This window comes from Myotis brandtii, unplaced genomic scaffold, assembly GCF_000412655.1.
Source record: "Myotis brandtii unplaced genomic scaffold, ASM41265v1 scaffold1042, whole genome shotgun sequence".
NCBI classification, from domain to species: Eukaryota; Metazoa; Chordata; class Mammalia; order Chiroptera; family Vespertilionidae; genus Myotis; species Myotis brandtii.
In genome coordinates this window covers 183,260-204,639 of record NW_005353506.1, presented here as the reverse complement: position 1 = coordinate 204,639, position 21,380 = coordinate 183,260, and the positions used below count along the sequence as shown (strand labels likewise).

Sequence of the window (21,380 nt, the reverse complement as noted above, 5' to 3'; positions counted from 1 at the left end):
GGTTACAGTAAATAATGATGTAGTGGGTATGTAAGTGTATATATCTTTTCTAATTAGTGTTTTTGTTTTTATTGGGTAAATACCCAGAAGTGAAATTACTGAATCATATGGTAGTTCTATTTTTTAATTTTTTGAGAAGCCTCCATATATTTTCCACAGTGGCTTAACCAGTTTGTAGTCCCATCAACAGTGTATATCCTCGCCAACACTTTATAGTACTTGTCTTTTTGATGATAGCCATTCTAACAGGTGTGAAGTAATATCTCATTGTAGTGTTGATTTTTATTTCCCTGATGCTTAGTGATGTTAGGCTTGCTTTTATGAGACTGTTGGCTGTCTGTATGTCTTCTTTGGAAAAATGTCTATTCCTCTGCCAATTTTTAATTTTATTTCTTGTTTTTTTATTTTGTTTTGTTTTTTGCTATTGAGTTATATGAGTTCTTTATATATTTTGGATATTAACCCTTTATCAGATATCTAATTTACAAGTATTTAATATTTTCTCCCATTCAGTAGGTTGGTTTTTTTTGTGTTTTTTTTTTTAATCAACACCCAAGGATATTTTTCCATTGATTTTTAGAGAGAGTGGAAGGGAGAGAAGAGGGAGGAAGGGAAAAAGGGAGGGCGGGAGTGGAAGAGAAAGAGAGAGAGAGAGAGAGAGAGAGAGAGAGAGATCCATGTGAGAGAGACACATTAACTGGTTGCCTCCTGCACACACCCCAACTGGGGGCCAGGGATCAAGCCAGCAACTGAGGTCTACAGGCCAATGCTCTAACCACTGCACAACCAGCCAGAGCTGGCTTTTTTTGTTTGTTGATGATTTTTTATTTATTTATTTATTTTTTTTGCTGTGTAGAAGCTTTTTACTTTTAGTCTTACTTGTTTATTTTTGCCTTTGCTTTTGGAGTTATATACAAAAATATCATCTATAAGACCTTACCACCTATGTTTTCTTCTAGGAGTTTGATGGTTTCAAGTCTATGTTCAAGATTAAAGACTTAATTTTGAGTTAATTTTTGTGTACAATGTAAGATAGTCTATTTTCATTCTTTTGCATGTGACTACCCAAATTTTCTAACACTGGTAATTGAAAAAACTATCCTTTCCCCATTTTATATTCTTGCCTCCTTTGTCGTAAATTAATTGGCCATATATCCATGGGTTTATTTTTGGGTGCTCTATTCTGTTCCACTGATCAATAACTCTGTTTTTATACCAATACCATACTGTTTTGATTACTTTATGTTTCTAATATAGTTTGAAATAAGGGAGTGTGATGCTTCCAGCTTTGTTCTTCTTTCTCAAGAAGAACAATAGCAAAATTGTTTTTGCTATTTGTGTCTTTTGTGATTCCAAATAAATTTTAGGATTGTATGTTCTATTTCTGTGAAAATAGTCATGGGGATTATATTAGGTATTGCATTGAATCTGTAGATTGCTTTAAGTAATATGGACATTTTAATAATATTAGTTCTTCTAATCCATGAGTACATGATATATTTACATTTATTTCTGTCTTCTTCAATTTCTTTCATCAGTGTGTCATAGTTTTTAGCATACAGCTCTTTCACCTCCTCGGTTGAATTTCTTCCTAAGTATTATATTCTTTTTGATGCAGTTACTAGTATAAATTGGATTGTTTTCTTAATTTCTCCTTCTGATAGTTCATTATTAGTGTATAGCAACACAACAGATTTTTGTAAGTTAATTTTGTATCTGCAACTTTACTGAATTTGTTTATTCTAACCGTTTTTGGTTGAGTAGTTAGGGTTTCTGTATACAATGTCACATCATCTACAAATAATGATTGTGTTACTTCTTCCTTTCCAATTTGGATGCCTTTTATTTCTTTTTCTTGTATAACAGTTCTGACAAGAACTTCCAATACTATGTAGACTAAAGTGCTGAGAATGGACATTCTTGTCTTGTTCTTGATCTTAGAAGAAAATTTTCAGCTTTTCACCATTTAGTATAATGTTAGCTATGGGTTGGCTTTCTTTTTCAGATGATTAAAATGTTCTGGAATTGCCATGGCCAGTGTTCTCAGTGGTTAGAGCATCTGCCCATGCATGGAAAGGTCAAGGGTTCATTTCCAGTCAAGGGCATGCACCTAGGTTGCAGGTTCAACCCCTAGCCCTGGCTGAGGCTCAGGTGGAGGCAACTAATCTATGTGTCTCTCTCACATCAATGTTTTTCCCTCCCCTCCCCCATATCTTTCTCTCTCTCCCCCTCCCTGCTTTCCACTCTCTCTAAAAATCAATGGAAAAAATATCCTCAGGTGAAGATTAACAACAACAAAATGCTCTAGAATTATAATGGAGATGTATGCAAAATTTGTGACTATACTAAAAACCACTGAATTGTACATTTTAAAAGGGTGACTTTTATAGAATGTGAATTGTATCTTCAAAAACCTGTTATTAAATAAAACACTGTGAAATAATGGTAGCCACTGATTTTTCTAAAGTACACTAATATACAAATATCTAGGAGTACTGTGGATGTTATATGTATATGTGTGTGTGCACAGCGCATAGTATGATATGTAATGTGATATGACAACGTCACATTGTGTACACAAGGTACTCTTACATACTGTTTTTAGCTCTAAATCTCTAAATTCTCATTTGTTAATTGAACTTCGTAGAGACTTAGGGACTTATGTAAATGACCACTGTGCTCTTACTGAAGTATATATCCTTTTATCTCTGAAGTTATTATTACAAATGATTATAATACAAATTGTTATCTCTCATTTCTAGGATTTCCTGAGAATATAACAGTGAAACAGCGTTATCGACTACTTGGAAATAGTCTCAACGTACATGTAGTAGCTAAACTAATCAAAGTACTATACGGATAATCTTAAATGACTTTGAAAGATGGTCACAGTATTCCTTCATATCCAGACGGTAATTCTGAAATTCTAGTTTAATTAATTTTGATGAAATTCAACTAAATTACCTTAATCTCTCATAACAAATTTGAATGTATCACAAAAATGCCAATTTGTTTCCTTACATTTATATTATGTCTTTTGTAAAGTGAAATTATTGTTATTCTTTAGGTGAATATATTTTCATATGAAGTCATTAAATATATATCTAGTATTCTTTTTTATAATATGGTATTAAATAACTTTAGGAACATTAGAATTTTAATGTTTTCATCAATATTTTATACAGAGACATAATAGGCATATTGTAATGAATCTGAGAAGTTGTATTTTTTTGTGTTAATTAAAGAAGTTGTTTTGTGAATCTTGTCATTTTACTTTTTTGTTAGATTATTATTTTTAATTCTAAAATAATGATTCTAATTCTAGCCTGTTTCAAATATTGAATATTTTACTTAATTTCAATTCCTTAAACATTTCTTTGTTTTACTTAAATGCTTATAATATTTTAAATCAAATTATTATCATTCATTTTATACAACAGTCTGAAGAAAGTGTCAGAAAAAATAATCCTAAATTCGTGATTACCTTTTTATCAGGAAGCCACAGAACATGGAGGTGCACATTACCTTTAATCCTATCTCCATCTGAAAGGTTAAACTCGTTCCTTGTTCATTTGTGTGTATTTCCCTTCAGTTTGCTGTTAGCAGAGCTTGTTTTTGTCTTTGTTCTCAGCTTCTTGTTATAAGTTGATTTTGTCATCACATTCTAAGGAATGTAGTGTGACATTAAGATTTTAGTTGAGTGTTGACCTATGAACCAGGAGGTCATGGTTTGATTCCCTTTCAGGGTACATGCCCAGGTTGTGGGCTTAATCTCCAGTGTGCAGGAGGCAACCAATCAATGATCCTCTCTCATCATTTATGTTTTTCTCTTCTTCTCCTTTCCTTTCTGAAATCAATAAGAATATATTTTTAAAAAACAATTTTAGGGAGGAAACTCTGCCTTTTGACCCCATTTCGTATAACTAGTCTGTGAATTAACTTTAATAACTTTTAATGTTCTCTGTTTCTACCTTTGCAGTAGACTTCTTGGAATTAAAGTTTCTAATCAATCTAAGTCTTGCATCAGAAATTCTGTGGTTTTTATTTCAGTGGTAAAATCAAGTGAAAAATGGATGAAAAAATAAAAAGAAATATGAACAGAAATTTTATAAAATTTTAATTTATATTATTATCCTTAAAAAAACACAATAGTTTGATGTGGAGAAATTAGAACCCTGTATGCTGCTGGTGAGAATGTAAAATGGTACAGCCACTGTAGAAAATAGATGATGATTTCTTAAAAATATATAAACAGAATTATCATATGATCTAGCAATTCCACTTCTGAGTATTACCCAAAAAGATCCAAAGTGGGGACTTTGATATTTGTACACCGATGTTCATAGCAGCATTATTCCCAATAGCTAAAAAGTGGAAACAATCAGAATGCCCATCAGCAAATGAATGGAGAAACAAAATACGGTGTATACCTACAACGGAATATTATTCAGACCTAAAAAGGAAATTCTGATACAACATGGATGAACCCTGAAGACATTATGCTCAGTGAAATAAACCAGACACAAAAGGGGACATTTTGTATGATTCCACTTCCATGAAGTATGTGAAAGAATCCAGTTCTTAGTGATAGAAAGTAGGCTAGACGTCACCAGGGCTTGGCACTTCGGGAAGGGGAGTGGTGTTCCAAGGCTGCAGAGTTTTGTTTTCTGTGGAAAAAGCTCTGGAGATGGGTGATGGTGATAGTTGCACAACAGTATGAATGTAATTAATGCCACTGAACTGTATACTTAAAAATCATTAAAATGACAAATTTTATGTCATGTACTACATTTTACCACAAAAAACCCAACAGTCATTCCCCCTCACCATTTTTTTTTCAGAAGAACTCATAAACATGGATATAGGCCAATGCATATGCACGTGTGGGCAAAAGTAGGTTTATAGTTGTGAGACATATAAAATTACAGATATGTGTCCTTATTCTCCCATTGCCCCCCTTCCATCCTACTCATGCCCTCACCCCCCTGTTGTCTGAGTCCATTGGTTAGGCTTATATGCATGCATACAAGTACTTTGGTTGATCTCTCCCCATTACCCCTGCCCTCCCCTACCTTCCCTCTGAGGTTTGATGGTCTGATCAATGCTTCTCTGTCTCTGGATCTGTTTTTGTTCATCAGTTTATGTTCTTCATTATATTCCACAAATGAGTGAGATCATGTGATATTCATCTTTCTCTGACTGGCTTATTTTGCTTAGCATAATGCTCTCCAGTTCCATCCATGCTGTTGCAAATGGTAAGAATTCCTTCTTTTTTACCGCAGCGTAGTATTCCATTGTTTAGCTGTACCATGGTTTTTTAATCCACTCATCTGCTGATGGGCACTTAGGCTGTTTCCAAATCTTAGCTATGGTGAATTGTGCCGCTATGAACATATGGGTGCATATATCCTTTCTGATTGGTGTTTCTAGTTTCTTAGGATATATTCCTAGAAGTGGGATCACTGGGTCAAATGGGAGTTCCATTTTTAGTTTTTTTGAGGAAACTCCATACAGTTCTCCACAGTGACTGCACCAGCCTGCATTCCCACCAGAAGTGCACGAGGGTTCCTTTTTCTCTGCATCCTCGCCAGCACTTGTCATTTGTTGATTTGTTGATGATAGCCATTCTGACAGGTGTGAGATGGTACCACATTGTCGGTTTGATTTGCATCTCTCGGATGATTAGTGACTTGGAGTGTGTTTTCATATGTCTCTTGGCCTTCCTTATGTCCTCTTTTGAAAAGTATCTATTTAGGTCCATTGCCCATTTTTTGACTGGGTTGTTTATCTTTCTTTTGTTAAGTTGACATATAGGTTTTTATTAATTTGTTTGGTGTCAATATACTTTCACCTTCTCAGGAAACTTCATTATTGTTTCTTTTCCCTGATAAATATTCAAACTCACTACCTCAATCATTCCTAGCATTTACTGTGTTCAAGTCTCTTCTATATTAAAAACAATGACAGCAGGTAGAAACCTCCCTAGATTCTTGTCTTCTTTCATCGCTTCCCTTTCATAGTCAAGCCTCTTAGAAAGGTAATCTGTAACTTATCTCCACTTCTTAATCTCTCCTCTAACTCCTCCACTGCTCCAATGTAGCTTTGGCCTTGGTCAAACTGCCAAAAGAGCATTTACTATCATGATCAAGGATCTATGTGTGCCTGAGGTTTTCAGTCCTTATCTTCCCTGACTTAACAACAGTCTAAACTCTCTTTCTTGATACAGTTTCTCCCTTTGACTAACATGGCATTGCATTCTTTTTTTAAAAAATTAAAGTATAGTTGACATTCAATATTATATTAGTTTTAAGTGTACAACATAGTGATTCAACATTTATACATCCTAATCCTTAGTGGTAGGCAGTCGAGCCAAACGACAGATGGGAAGATGTGTCACTCTGAGGGATCACCCTGAGGGACCCCCTTCAGAGCACCCTGAACATTGTGTTTTGGCTAATAAGTCAGATCTGCACAGTGGGCACTGCCCTGTGCCTTAAAGAGTGAGAAAATATCTCTATCAACCAACTTGCTCTTTCTCACAAGATAGAGCCTTTTGAAAAGTCAAAAACAGTCATTGAAATTGTGAAAGTTGAGGGACTACCCAGAACTTTAAAAAATAATCAGAATAGTGGGTAGGATTCCTTCACAAAAATCACAATCTGTCTTTTGCTCCAATTTCAACCTAGTTCAGGTCAGACGTTACTAAATCGAAGGCTTCTGAGGATAGAGAAATGAAGCTGAGAACAAATTAAAGTGGTTCAATTCTAGCTATCGCAGTACAGAATAAAGAAGAGAATAGACTGACAGCTGTCAGAGGAAGGGGATTTGGGGGGCTGGGTGAAAAAGGTGAAGGAATAGCAAAAAGAGAAAAAGAAAAACAGGGAACAGTGTGGTGGTTACCAGAGGGAAAGGGGAGAGGGGAAGGTAGTAGTAAAGGTAAAATAGGGATAAATGGTGAAGGAAGGAGACTTTGACTTAGGGTGGTGAACACACCATACAATACACAGACGATATAGAATTGTACACCTGAAACCTAAATAATTTTATCAACCAATGTCACCCCAATAAGTTCAATAAAAATAATTTTAAAAAAATAGCTACTATGTCAGCCAACTGTAAGCACATACTAAAGGGTATAGTCTGCAGGCCAGCTGTTGTATCTGCACCCAAAGTAAAATAGTTCTGGTTGTTCTTTTTGTTTTGATAACTTCATTATTAAACCCAAAATTTAGAATCAAGGGGTTCCCAAATAAGCCAAGATAACACAATAAGGATCTAATTTTAAACCCATATAGACAAAGTAGTTAAAAATGTATTTTCCTGCCCTTGCCGGTTTGGCTCGGTGGATAGAGCGTCAGCCTGTGGACTGAAGGGTCCCAGGTTCGATACCAGTCAAGGGCATATGCCCAGGTTGCGGCCTGGATCCCCAGTGAGGGGTGTGCAGAAGGCAGCCAATCAATGATTCTCTCTCATCATTGATGTTTCTATCTGTCCCTCTTCCTTCCTTTCTGAAATCAATAAAAATATTTTTTAAATGTATTTTCCTGAGTTGATTATGTTATTGAAAAGGTTAACTTTTCATAATTTGGTCTTCAGCTTGGAACTATGACTAGTTTAGGCTACCAGTTATAAACTCACTAATAACTTTGGACTTTGAAATTGAGTGAGGGTCAGATGGTCTCAGCAGTTTTTTTTGTAGTCTGTGATTGAACTCATTATGTAATTTTTCAAGATAGCCTTTGAACCTTCCTGTACTTAGAACTCTCTTCCTCTCAACTTCTAATGTCAAAGTGTGCTGCATACAACTACCAGATCAACTTCTTAACATGCATTTTTTGATCCACCTCCAATCTAGCCTCTTCTTTCTTCATTCATCATACTCACCAAGATATCTAGTTATGCCCATAATATTTCACTTTATTAGAAGGCAGTAAGAATTCTAAACATGTTCTTCAAATTCAGTCTGTACCAGTGAACCTGTCTGCACCCTTTTCTTTCTCCTGTCATTCCTTCACTTTGCTACTAAAATTTTAAAACTTCAGGTTTTAAAAAATTTATTTCCCTAGCCACTCTGTTTCTCTCTTTAGGACTTCTAAGAACATCTTGCACTAAAATACTTGTACTCTTCAAAAATGTTATGAAACCATGACCCAAAAACTACATTAATATTTTTGTCTTGATTTGTGAGATTATTCCTTTTTAAGTTTATTTTTTCAATAAATATGAGCATGTGAAAATAACTTCTTTGACTTCTTACTCCCCAATTCTCAAATAAATTATGTTATACTTGCCATAGGTAAATATGGGTTCTGAGTCTTATTTCCAGTTATTTCCAACACAACTCTCCCTCAAGTACACCATATTTGACTCCTAAAGCTTTCAAAATCTTATTTAACAAAATATATAAATCTAGATAGAAATTTTCACAAAAACTAAAACAAAGGAAGTTAATTTTCCCAAAGAACTCTTCTTTATAGCCTTAGGTAGTCCTCATTTCTCTGCTTGAACATACTACGGTTTCACTGTTTACTTCAAGCATTTGCCCAGTATTTTGTTTGCGTCTTTATATCTATTCATATCAGAGAAGATTTAAATTATAAGGCTGTAAATAGGGAGCATGTTTATTTAGCCAGGTCAGCTCTATAATCAGATGAGATCACAATCTACAGAGTCTAAAGACACAAAGAGAGAGAGAGAGAGAGATTGCAGAGGTTTGGAGCTGAACTCTTAACTCTTGCTAACGATTCAGTCGTCAGAATTCTACCCTTCATGTCCAGGCCATTTTTCTCAGAGATCTCACTTTTTCCTACAACGTCTACCATTTTGCTCAGGACACCCAGATGACTCCAGATCTGATATTTTTCCTAAGCCCTATTCTAAAATTTTCATGCAAGAAGACTTTTAACTTGAATATTTTCCTGTCACATCAAATTTAGTATATTTGAAAACAGATCAATTGTTCTCCATTATAAAATCAGTTCCACTCATGACTAACGTTAATATTTCTCTTTATGGTACTGCTTCTCTCCCAGTCTCCTAAGTTCAAACCTCTCTAGCCAAGATCATCTTCACCTTCTTTCTCCTCTATTTCTTTCCATTTATAAACTTCTGTTAATAAAGTAGCCTTTCCAAGAAGGCCTTTCCTGAACCATGATTTATTTTAGGAAAACAGCAAAAGTCATTTTAAAAATCTGAGAACATACCACTATGTTTGCAACCAGATTTGTATGCTTGGCTAACCAAGTGGACATTTAACAGATTTCAGTCTTCTGAATTTAATCTATCATGGATATAATTTTTACTAAAATAGTTATTTTGCTCACTTAGCTAATTCCTTACACAAATACAGTTACATTTTTATACACACACAAATGATTGAAAATACCTAGTGGAATGTGATATTTCTTGTGCAGTATATATAAGCTGAGTGGGCTATGTGAGAGCCCATCCTATGATGAATAGACAATAAGCTGGATAGTTGCTATGATTTGAATTGGCTTTAAATAAAAATGCTCCATGTTTTAGAGAATGCAAACCTCCTGAAGGGCAGAGATTTAAGTTATTTTTCAGTGCTGCCTTTTCAGTGATTACAATACCTGACTCATAGTCACAATAAATATTTGTTAAATGAGTGAATATAGTTACCATATGGATTGATATAAAAGCTGCATAAAGTCATGACACCGTGAGGTTTAAACTGTCTTTAAGTCATTCTCCTGAAAACTATTTAATTTGTGTTATTGCCACTTTGTCCGCACACAGAGGAAGAGCCAAATTTACTCATGTTTGAAACGTGCTTTAAACAATAATTCTAGGATGGTACTTGCACCTTGGCTTTAGGGAAAGTTGTGGCAGATAGAAAAATGTTTAAATGTTGTATTCTGACTTCTTGTCTGGACAAGAGCACAGACTCATTTCTTCTTGTTCATCCCGGATAAGAATAACTGTAGTAGGTAGTTAGACAAGAGCAGAGTAGGGACCATCGACCACAGGCAGAGGGTCACCAGGGTGGAGAGCCCCTGGTGCCTAGCAATGGACAAAACTACAAACTCTTGCACCACCACTCCCTTAGGCATTAATCCCTGAAGATGACATCTAGGCTTCAGGTGTGTTTCAGCTCCAGACCCAGAGAAGCAGCCAAATCAGAGGGAGCAGCGCCGTGGCCGACATCAGGACCAGCTGCAATGACTAATGACACCTGCCCTGGCGCTGGCCAATCAGTGGAGACCAGGACCCTGAGGGGCTCACCTGGAAAACTGATGAATATTCTATTGAGATCCTTCCTTGGGACCTCCAGATAAAAGCCTTTAAGACGGGGACCCCAGGCAAATGCTCTCTCTCTTTTTCCAGAGCATGCCCACACCTTTCCTCCCTCTTTCATCTCTCAAGGCAAACCTCTCTCTCTCTCTCTCTCTCTCTCTCTGTAACTAATTTCCTGAACACATTTCTTCTATGGTTCACTTTGTTCCACATCTGTGACTTTCTAAATAAACTTATTTTTATAATTTGAGTCTTGACTCTAAATTCTTTCTTAGCCAGAACTCAAGTACCAAGGGTGTTGAACCGAGCTCTAACATCTGGTGCTATTTCACTGCCAACGAAATGATCATTTCTGGTTACGTACAATGATAAGTTAATGCAAGAGGCATCAGAAAGAGAACCCTGAAAGATGGGATGAGGAAAAGAAACTAGCTAACTACTCTGAAGACTGGAGGGGGAACATAGTTGCAGGATGGATATCTTACGACCTCTCACCCAACAAAATAAGGTAACCCAGGCTTGGTGTTCCCCACCCCCAACCTAGCAACATAAAGGAGCCCAGAATGGCTCATTTCTACCCCAGATGGAACTGGAGTCCTGTTGATAAAACCAGGTGAGTCTGATACCACCAGCAAGGGCAGTATATAGGAATCCACACTGACAAGTATCTAGGGAAGCATTCTACTTCCCTGCCAGGCCTGAGACTTCTCTCTTGCTGAGAGGTTTGGGCAGCCAGAGGCACCAGCAAGGAGGATCCCACCACAAAAGTGCCTGATCCAGGAAGCCTTTTCATCCCATGGGCAGGAGGCTCCCTCCCCCAACCTAGAGGCACAGGTGACCTGGCCTAGAGTAGCATCATCAAGGACCATTGGGAGCCCTAGGAGCACCAGAAAACTGAGCGGACCAAAATAACATTGCAAAGGTGCTGATGATGAACTGTTACTGGAATCACACACCAAAATGTAGGCCTGAAGCTGCATGCTAAACATAAACACACTGACTGCCTGCTAAAATAAGATTAATATAGGATGCAGAGACTCCTAATGTAATAGACAAAATATCCAGGATACAATTCTAAAATCACTCGTTATACCAAGAACCAAAAAAATCACAACTTGAGCCTTAGCTGGGTTGTCTCAGTGGATAGAGCATTGGCCTGTGGACTAAAGGGTCCCAGGTTCGATTCAATAGGGGCATATGCCTGGGTTGTGGGCTTGATCCCCAGTGTGGGGTGTGCAGGAGGCGGCTGATCAATGATTCGCTCTCATCATTGATATCTCTCTCTCTCTCTCTCTCTCTCTCTCAACTTCTCTCTCTCTCTCTTTCCCTCTCCCTCTCCCTCTCTCTTCCTCTCTGCAATTAATAAAAATATTTTTAAAAATCACAACTTGAATAAGAGAAAACAGTCTACTGATGACACTACAAAGATGAATCAGATGGCACTACAAAGATGAATCAGATGTTGGAATTATCTGACAAGGATTTAAAAGCAGCCATCATAAACATACCTTAGCAAGCAATTACAAAATCTCTTGAAACAAACAAACACAAATAGGAAGGCTTAGCAAGAAATAGTTAACAAAAATTTTTTTAAAGTGAAAAAGATTACTATGGTATGTACATTTTATCCCATTAAAAAGAAATAATGGGTATAACTGAAAAACAAGTAACCAAATTTTTAAAACTCATTGCATAGATCCAATAGTAGAGTAGAAATGACAGAATCAGTGAACATAAAAATAAATCAATAGAATTAATCCAATCTGAATAAGAGAGAGAAGAAAGACTGGGAGGAAAATGAACCTCAGGAATGTGTGGGGCAATAGCATAGGTGCCAACACTCATACTTGGAGTCTCATACTTGAAGAAAATAAAAAAGAGCTGGAAGACCATACAAAGAAATAATGGATAAACATTTCAAAATTAGCAAAAGACATAAATGCAGGTTCAAGAAGGTGAGTGAACTCCAAACAAGGTAAACAGAAAGAAATCTATGCCAAGAAATATTATAATTAAACATGTGAAAACAGAAAAAAATATCAAAAGCAGCAGAGAGAAGTGACGCATAACTATAGGGAAATACACTTTGAATGACAGATTTCTCATCAGAAACCATGAGGGCCAGAAGCAGGTACAAAATTTTTCAAATGCTTAAAGAAAAGAACTGTTAACTGCAAATTCTGTATTAGTCCAAACTATTCTTCAGGAATAAAGGGGAAATAATGATATTCTCAAATGAAGCAAAACTAAAAACATTTGTTGTTAGCAATCCTATCCACAAAGAATGGCTAATGGAAGTTCTTAAAAAAAATAAAATGATAAAATAAGACATCTTGGAGTATCAGGAAGGAAGACAGAATAATGAAAGGAGCAGAAATATGGATACATACAATAAACTATGCTTCTAATGAATTTTATTAATCACATTTGATGATTGAAACAAGAATTATAGCATCTGATGCTCAAGACAATAATATTTAAAAGTGGGGAAGGTAAGGGGACCTGAGTAGAAGTGAGATTTCATTTTACTCAAAGTGTTAAAATGCTGAGACCAGTTAACTGAGAAATCATGTATGTATATTGTAATGCTCAGAGCAACCACTGCAAAAAATAGAAAAAGAAGTTCAGGCAAAACCACTATAAATAAATCAGGATGGAATACTAAAAGTGTTCACATAACCCGTAGGAAGGCTAGAAAAGGGAAACAGAAGAGCGAGAAGCAGAAAACAGATGATTAAATGTCACACAAGCTCTACCATATCAACAATTATCTTAAATATAATTGGTCAAAATACACTAATTAGAATACAGAGATTAGCAGAGTGGGTTAAAAACATGATTTAATTATGTGTCGTTTATATAAGAAACTTCAAATAAAATGATGTAGGTAGGTTGAAAGTAAAAGGCTGGTAAAAATAAGACCCACAAAGGGAATCTGCCTTAATGATATGTCAAAATGACAAAAAGTTATAGGAATGAAGATAAAAACTGGGAACAGATTAAACGTTCTACAATTAGACAATGGTGAAGCCAATCAATAAAACATGATGCAATGATGCAGCCACTTTGAAAAACTGGCAGTTCTTCAAAAAGTTGAGTCACCATATGACCCAGCAATTCTACTGATGGGTATATACTGAAGACAACTGAAAACGTATGTCTACACACAAACTTGTACACCCATGTTCATAGCAGCATTACCCATAATAGCCAAAAAGTGGAAAAGGCTATTATGTTTATCAATTGAATGCATAAACAAAATGTGTACATCCATACAATGGATTCATCATATAAAGAATGAAGTAGTGATACTTGCTATAATGGGTGAATCTTGAAAGCATTACATTAAGTGAAAGAAGCCAGATACAAAAGAACACGTACAATTTCATTTTCTGTGAAATGTCCAGCATAGGCAAGGTAGATTAGTGATTTCCAGGGAAGGGGAAAGAGGGGAATTCAGAAAAGTACAGGATTTCTTTTTGGGATGATGAAAATGTTATGGAACTAGATTGTGGTGATGGTGATACAACTCTGAATATACTAAAAAAGCATATAATTGTACACTTAAATAGGGTGAACTTTATGGTATATGAATTGTATCTGTCTGTGTCTCTCTGAGTGTATCTCCATGTGTCTACGTGCATATAAGACCTTGTACAACTTTTTACAGTTCTTGTTAAGGAGACCAGGTAGTGACATTGAATTAGGCTCAGGTGAAATAAAACAAAGAAGAGAGGAAGGGACACGGTTTTATCCATGTATATTCTGTGATTATAACTCTGAAATTATTCATCTGAAAATAGATTGGAATAAAATAATAGGTAGGAATTATGTTAGAGTAATTGAATTCTAAATCTCCCTGTTTATGTTTTGCAAATTGGATGTAGTATAGTTACATTACTTTTATAATTAAAAACATTCTTTCATTCAAAGTCAATACTCTATTTCAAGTCTCTACCATACAGTCTGATCATTGTAAACTAGCTTTCAAGTCACTAGTCCAGTTGCATTCTGGTGCCTTGTAATGCAGTCTCCTCCCCAGACTTTTTCCTCCAGGACAGACTGTATCTTACCCAGTTCTGTCTCTTCAGCGCCTGCCTCAGATGGTGACAAATTGTGGGTATCTAATATATAATTGTCCAGTTAACCTGACTTAAATATATGTATGCTGAATACTATAACAGAATCATTATGGTCTTTCATGACTTGTTGGAATAATTCTGTCAGTCAACCTAAACAAGAATTGCACATTACTAGTAGATGTTAAAGGAAAAGTATTTAATACTCGAATTGTGTATCACTCCTCGGGGATTGTTTATGTCTGCTCTAAACATAGTCTAGGAATTGTTGACAAAGCCTGATTTAGCAGTACTTCCGTAATAAATATAGCCCAAGCCACTGTGAAAGAAAACTTACAAAAGGACAAAGGTTTGGGTTTTTATAGATCTTAGAATAATGGCACTGAAAAGCTGAGAGGTGAGGTCATCTCATCCTTCTTCCTGCCCTTGATGGCAACACCTTATATCTTCCCACAGATCTGTGTGGCACTTCAATGGACAAATCCCCTGGGAGTGATGGCCCTTTGTAAAGCATCAGCCTCATTAAAACACTCCTCCCATCATAAATCACATCAGTGGAGCAAAGCCTCCCATCACCAGATAAAGATGCCTCTGTACTGCTTCCATTTGTGTCTTTCCAATTAAAAACGCAGGAGGCAGCTTTCTATAAGGCCACCTATCCCCAGACTCTTCTTTCTCCCTTCCCCTCAGTGGTGACACACCTACCTCACTGGCTCTCTTCCTCTCATCAAACACAAAACACATTGTGACAAAAATTCATTTCCTCCTTTTCAAAAGATCCGATTCAATATAGGTTGCAATTGTTTACCACCTACAATTCTAAAATCAATCACATTGAAGTGTTAGTGCCATTTTGCATTGCCTTTCATCCTAGTATGAATGGTGTCTAAATCTCTCACTTTATTGCCTTGTTCAGGGAATTGTAGGAGTCACCAAGCAGAAAACTTATTTTGTTCTTTTTAGGCTACCTTGGAAAGGGATGCCAGGAACCTGGAACATTTACCCATGGTAAACCCACACTTGGATTAATGCAGTGGAAGTGCTGAAACTCTGGTGACCAGAGCTGTGGGAGGTAGAGCAAGCTGTGTTTTGTTTCCACGCTGGCTTTTGGAGCCATTGATCCTAGCAATTTCTATATCCTCCGCTCTGTGCCCTATCCCTAGCCAGTCCCTCTCTCACAAGACCTCCCAGTACGTATTTTATGTTTTCTACAACTTGAGTAGATACATTATGCGTGTGTGTGTGTGTGTGTGTGTGTGTGTGTGTGTGTGTGTGTAACATGTGCCATTAGCACACCCATGGTCCTTACCTAAAGACCTATTTCCCTATTATAGTTCTTCCCCTGGATATGAATTTTCTGATTATATTCTCTTGTTTATTTTTGTACTTTAGAAAAATATCTGGGAAAAAAAAGCAGGAAAGTCCTCCAAACCCTCAATAATGTGTAACAGTCTACCTTCTCAGGAAAATATCTGCCAAACCTGAATTATTCAAATGGTAATGACTAACTCATCATTCCTTTTCATTATACTCAAGGATAATTGCAATCAGTGCAGTAATGAGCATGGAGAACAAATGCCCGGATTATGTTCCCTGAGTCAAGACCACACTGCATTCAAAGAGATCAGTTCATCGTAGTAGTGGATTTGGTAATTTCCTAGAAGGTAATGCATTTCAGATGAAATCAGAAAATGAGGAGTTTTAAACTTACATGAATTTCCATAATTATTTTATGCAATGCTTCATGGAAAATAAATAGAAAATTGGAGCAATATTATATTGCCCAGAAATTTTATAGAAAATCACAAAACTGGCATATATAAATACACTATTTAAACAATGTTATGTCCCTGAAATAGAGAATGAATTATCACAAGGTTAAAGGAGAATATTATATTTCACAGAAGGACGCCTCAAGAAGTCGAATTAAAGAGTCATGTTTATTGCAATCCGGGACTATGAGGGGTCATTCCCAAATCTCATAGTACCATTTGGTCACAGTTCCAGGATTATATAGGCAAAAAATCACAAAGGTATTGATTACATCTCAGGGTTTGGAATGAGGCACCTGGCTCGCAAAAAAGCGGATTACAGAAGCAGAATTAAGCATGTTAATTACAGTTTCGGGTCTCGGGGTCACTGAATTGACAGAAATACATTATCTAGAGCCCTCGGGTCTCGAACCACTGAGTTGGCAGGAAGTCATTATCTAGAGCCATCGAGGCAATTTAGAGTAATTGCACTGTCCTGGTCTTAGGACCACTGAGTCAACTGGAACGCACCACCTGTGGCCACTAAAACAATTTAGGGTAATTGTGCTGTCCTGGTTCCCAGGTACAGAAGAATGCTTTCTAAAACCAGTAAGATAACAATCAATGGGATAGTCATTCAATCGAATGGGATGATTTATACAATTCAGAAAATCAAAGTAACTTTTCTATTGTTAAGCCAAACAGCAGGGTTAGAGTTAAACTACAGTTTCTACCTGATGGTTGCTACCATACTTCAAAAGGAGAATATTATATCCACAAATGCTTTTATTAATACTAAAAGCACAGATTAATTCTACAGTGTTTTGTTTTAAACTGATATGAAAATGAAGAGACTAAAGGAAGCACCAAAGCCAGACTGAAACTGTGCAATGAGACAGGAGCTGGAACATAGGGTATGAGAATCTTGCCATTCTTCCTCCCAAACATCTCTCCCCATTTCAACCCTCTCTCCTCATTCTCATAACTGCCATGCTGATCCAGCCCTCCAGGTAAATTCAGCAGGCTTACCAGAAATATCACTAAGGATTATTTCACTCGAGATATATGAGCAGTACCCTATTTTCAACCTGCCACTTAAGGCCCATAATCAATTAAAACAGGAATTTCTAGGGGTGAAAAAGACAGGCTTAGGAAATTTTAGAAATTGTAGAAACTAAGGGACCATGGAAGAAGCACAGGGCTGCAGAGGGGAACAGAATAGGGGAAGCGAATAGGGGCGCTGAAAAGCTACAACAGGTACATTTCCATAGAATGAGGGAGCTGGAAACAGCAAAAGGTCTATATTTACAAAATAAAGGGAAGGAAGCCCCTCATCCAGAAGGAGAAGAAGAAAGCCCAAAGGGAATAGGAAAACAATAAGGAAGGAGGGGAGGAAAACCCTCACATGTGAATATGAGGTTTGACCTTTGAGCTCAGAAGTTACTATAGTAACCTGTCCAAGGAAATAGTGACCAATCAGTGTGGATATCAAGGCAACAAGATCTGCAGCCTTTATAAGCCGTAGGGAAAAAACGAACTCAGTGGGACTCTTTCCCCCTCCCCACGTGGGGATCTGTGCTGTGAGATTCTTCCCCTTTCCCCACGTGGGAGTCTGTACTTGTTCTTCAATAAAATTTCCACGTTTGCTATACCACCTTCCATCCGTGGAGTCATTCTTCGATTCCATCGGACAAAGAATCCGGGGAACCATCCTGCCCAGGTGAACACTGTGTGTTCCAGTCCAAAAAATCCCGCTTCACGATCACTTTTCTCCAAAATGACCTCCTGGACTTACAGAACCACTGTGTCAATAGTCTGCCCAAACTGGGTTTAGGATCTCATTTTCAGTTTGATACATGCTGTTTTCCTAACAGTGTATTGGTATATATTTTGTCCAATGTTGTCACACCCATTTTGATAATGTTGCTTTATACTGCTTTCTAGATTTATACAGATGCCTTTATTGCAAACCAGAGAAGGTCATGACCTTTATTTCTTTTGAATTTCTCTCATTGTGGGTGTCATATGTCTGCAATAAATGCTTATTAAGACTATGAAACAATGGAATTTGGATGAATCTAGTAAAAATTAAAAACAAACTTTGGTATATGTAATAGTTACAGAAATTATATTGTTACAGAAAACCAGAGAAGAACCAAGCAACGCTTAGAGAGATGGAGTTACATTTATTATTATTATTATAATTATTACGTGCGGGCCCAGAGAAAAATGTCTCTAGAATTCTGGGCGAAGTCACCCAGGAAGTTTCCTGTATTTATACCTTTTTACCCTCTTTGTCTCCCAAATATGAGGTTCTGTTCCGATCCCCTTTGCAAGTTCTTAAAGAGCCCCTATGTGGTGGGGCTTTGAGATCTTGACCAAAGGCTTGGCCTGGTGCCAGCACTGATAACTTCGTCTGGGGAAGGTTTAATGGCCTCTCTGAAATGGGAGTAGTCTTATTTTCCTTATTATTTAAGCCAGCAAGCATTTACAGAAGCCAAAATGCAGGGTTAAAATTTCAAACAGCAGTTTTTATATAAGATGGATGCTTCAATATTAATGTAGTAATGGAATACTCTCTAAGAATTTGGAGAAAAGATAAAAAACAAAAGGCTAAATAAAGTCTTCACATTTAGCAATAAAATTTCCAGGAAACTTTCCTCAGCCAGGTAGAAAACTGAAGGGTTTTTTTTATCTGAACAAAATGAATATGCCCAGGGGGAGAAAATACCTTAAAAATGACATTTGGGGTTTCCCAATGAAATTGTCTGATTGACAGTCAATCACCCCATGATAAAATCTACTAGTTATGAACATCAGCCATGCACAGAGCTTATCATCCACTCTTTAGTATCTTATTCTTAAATTTAAATGCACACATAAGATCCACAGGAAGTGATGGAGCTGACTTTGAACCCAGATGAACTCCAGAGCCCATGTTCTTAATCCTTCAACCATATGGTCTTTCCTAGACATGACTTTAGCTGGAAAAATCTGTAATGTATTCCCCTTTGTATTCCTGTCATTTTGCAGCATGTGTAATACGTAAAGGGCACATACAGAATATTTGTGGAATGCATTCTGGGAATAGGAAAACCCAGTAAAAGAGGAAGTTCTTATGGAGATCATGCTGAAAACCTTTTCTCTTTCACTAAAAGATTTGCTAGGTGCAGTGATCTTTAAAAATATAATCCTGACCATAGCTATGTTCTGAGCTGAGAGAGTTAGAATTGTCCTGTGTTGGGAGATTCTAACCTATTCTGTTTTATCCTAAAATTGACAGATAGTTCATAATGTCAAACTTTTCTCCCACCCCTAACCAAAGTTGTTAAGCTTAAACAAACCTTGGACTGATATAACTTTAAAGAAATGTATTCAACTTGAAATGCCATTTATTGTTGTTACACTCATTTCTTAAAACAACAAAATAATAAAAAACTCATCACTTGACCCCAGTATCACCTCGCATAAACAACAACTTGCCAGCTATTTTTGTTGTTGAGGCTGAATAGAACAGGTGTAAAACAGTGTTACATTTCTCTGTAATATTAAATTGCACCACGTTATTTAAGGGGGCAATTTTATATAGATTCTATCTAAAATTTACACGGACTATTTTCAAAAATTTTAAAACCAATGTGTCTTTATACAAAAGCACTCTTTTATTTCTTAAGAAAGTTTGTATAGTAACCAATTCCTATCCCATCTTCTTAATTCTGGTTTCAAGTTTTAAAAAGTTATAAAATATACATAACAAAATTTCCATTTTAATAATTTTTAAAATTTAGTGGCATCACACACATTCACATTGTTGTGCAACCATTATAATTATTCATCTTTAGAACTTATTTTCATTTTTCCAAAGTGAAATTCTATACCCATTAAACAATAACTCCCGTTGTCCCTTCCCCCAGCCATAGAAAACACCATTTTACTTTCTGTCTCAATGATTTTGACTACTTTAGGTTCTTTTATAAGTGGAATCATAGAGTATTTGTCTTTTTGTGTCTGGCTTATTTTACTTAGCATAGTATCATCCATGTTGTAGCATGTTTCAGAATTTCCTTCCTTTGTAAAGCTGAATAATATTTCATTGTATGTATGTAACACATTTTGTTTTTCCATTTATGTCTTCCAATGGTCACTTGGGTTGTTTCTACCTTTGAGCTTCTGTGAATAATGCTGCTATGAACATGATTGTACAAATACATTTTTGAGTCCCTGTTTTCAATTCTATTGGCTATATGCCCAGGCAATGCTAGACTATATGGTAATTCTGTATTTAATTTTTTGAGGAACCACCATACTGTTTTATAGTGGTTGTAACATTTTACCAACAGTGCACAAGGTTTTAATTTCTATACATCCTACCAACAACTTGTTGTGTTTTTGTTTGTTTGTTGACAGTGGCCATCCTAATGGGTGTGAAGTGATATCTCATTGCAGTTTTGATTTGCATTTCCCTAATGATTAATGATGTTGAGCATCTTTTCGTGTGCTATTTGGCATTTGTATATCTTCATTGGATTTACAAATTCCTTTGCCAATTTCTCAATTGGATTATTTGTTTTTTGTTGTCCAATTATGAATTCTCCATATATTCTGAATATTAACCTCTTATCATATATATGATTTGTAAATATCGTTTACCAGAGTGTGAGTTGCCTTTACACTCTGTTGATGGTGTCCTTTGATACACACATTTTTCACTTTGAAGTAGTCCAACTTATTTATTTTTTGTTGCCTGCTTTTTTGGTGTCATATCCAAGAAATCATTGCCAAATCCACTGTCATGAAGCTTTCCCCCTATGTTTTCTTCTAAGAATGTTATAGTTTTAGCTCCTATATTTAGGTATTTGATTCATTTTGAGCTCATCTTTGTGTACGCTGAAGGGTAAGGGTCCTGCCTGTGGATAACGTGCAAACATTTTCCCAGCACCAGTCGTTAAAAGGCAGCTACTTTAATATAATATATGTTGATTTCAGAGAGGAAGGGAGAGGGAGAGCGCGAGAGAGAAATATCAATGATGAGAGAGAACCATTGATTGGCTGCCTCCTGCATGCCCCCCACCGGCGACGGACCCCACAACCTGGGCATGTGCCCTTGACTGGAATCAAACCCAGGACCCTTCAGTCCACAGGCTGACACTCTATCCACTGAACCAAACCGGCTGGGGCAAAAGGCAGCTACTTCTTAAGCAAGGATTGTTTCAGTGGGTGTTTCCAAAGCAGTGTGTTACCATTTCAAAGGTCAAATAGATAATGATTAAGTTGCACATCACTTAAAGGT

The 21,380-nt window shown here is 36.5% G+C and overlaps 1 protein-coding gene across 3 annotated transcripts in view; it reads left to right on the top strand.

Annotated features, from left to right (window-relative positions):
- TRDMT1 (tRNA aspartic acid methyltransferase 1) overlaps positions 1-3,260 on the top strand; it is a 46,017-nt gene extending 42,757 nt beyond the window's left edge. For 2 of the 3 annotated variants that reach the window (XM_014538517.1, XM_014538514.1), the window contains exon 10: positions 2,763-3,260. In XM_014538517.1, the coding sequence (XP_014394003.1) occupies positions 2,763-2,863 (101 nt within the window). In that variant the 3' untranslated portion in view covers positions 2,864-3,260. The remainder of the gene's footprint in view (positions 1-2,762) is intronic. The other variant, XM_005856725.2, reaches the window with a different exon arrangement.
- Positions 3,261-21,380: the final 18,120 nt, after the last annotated feature.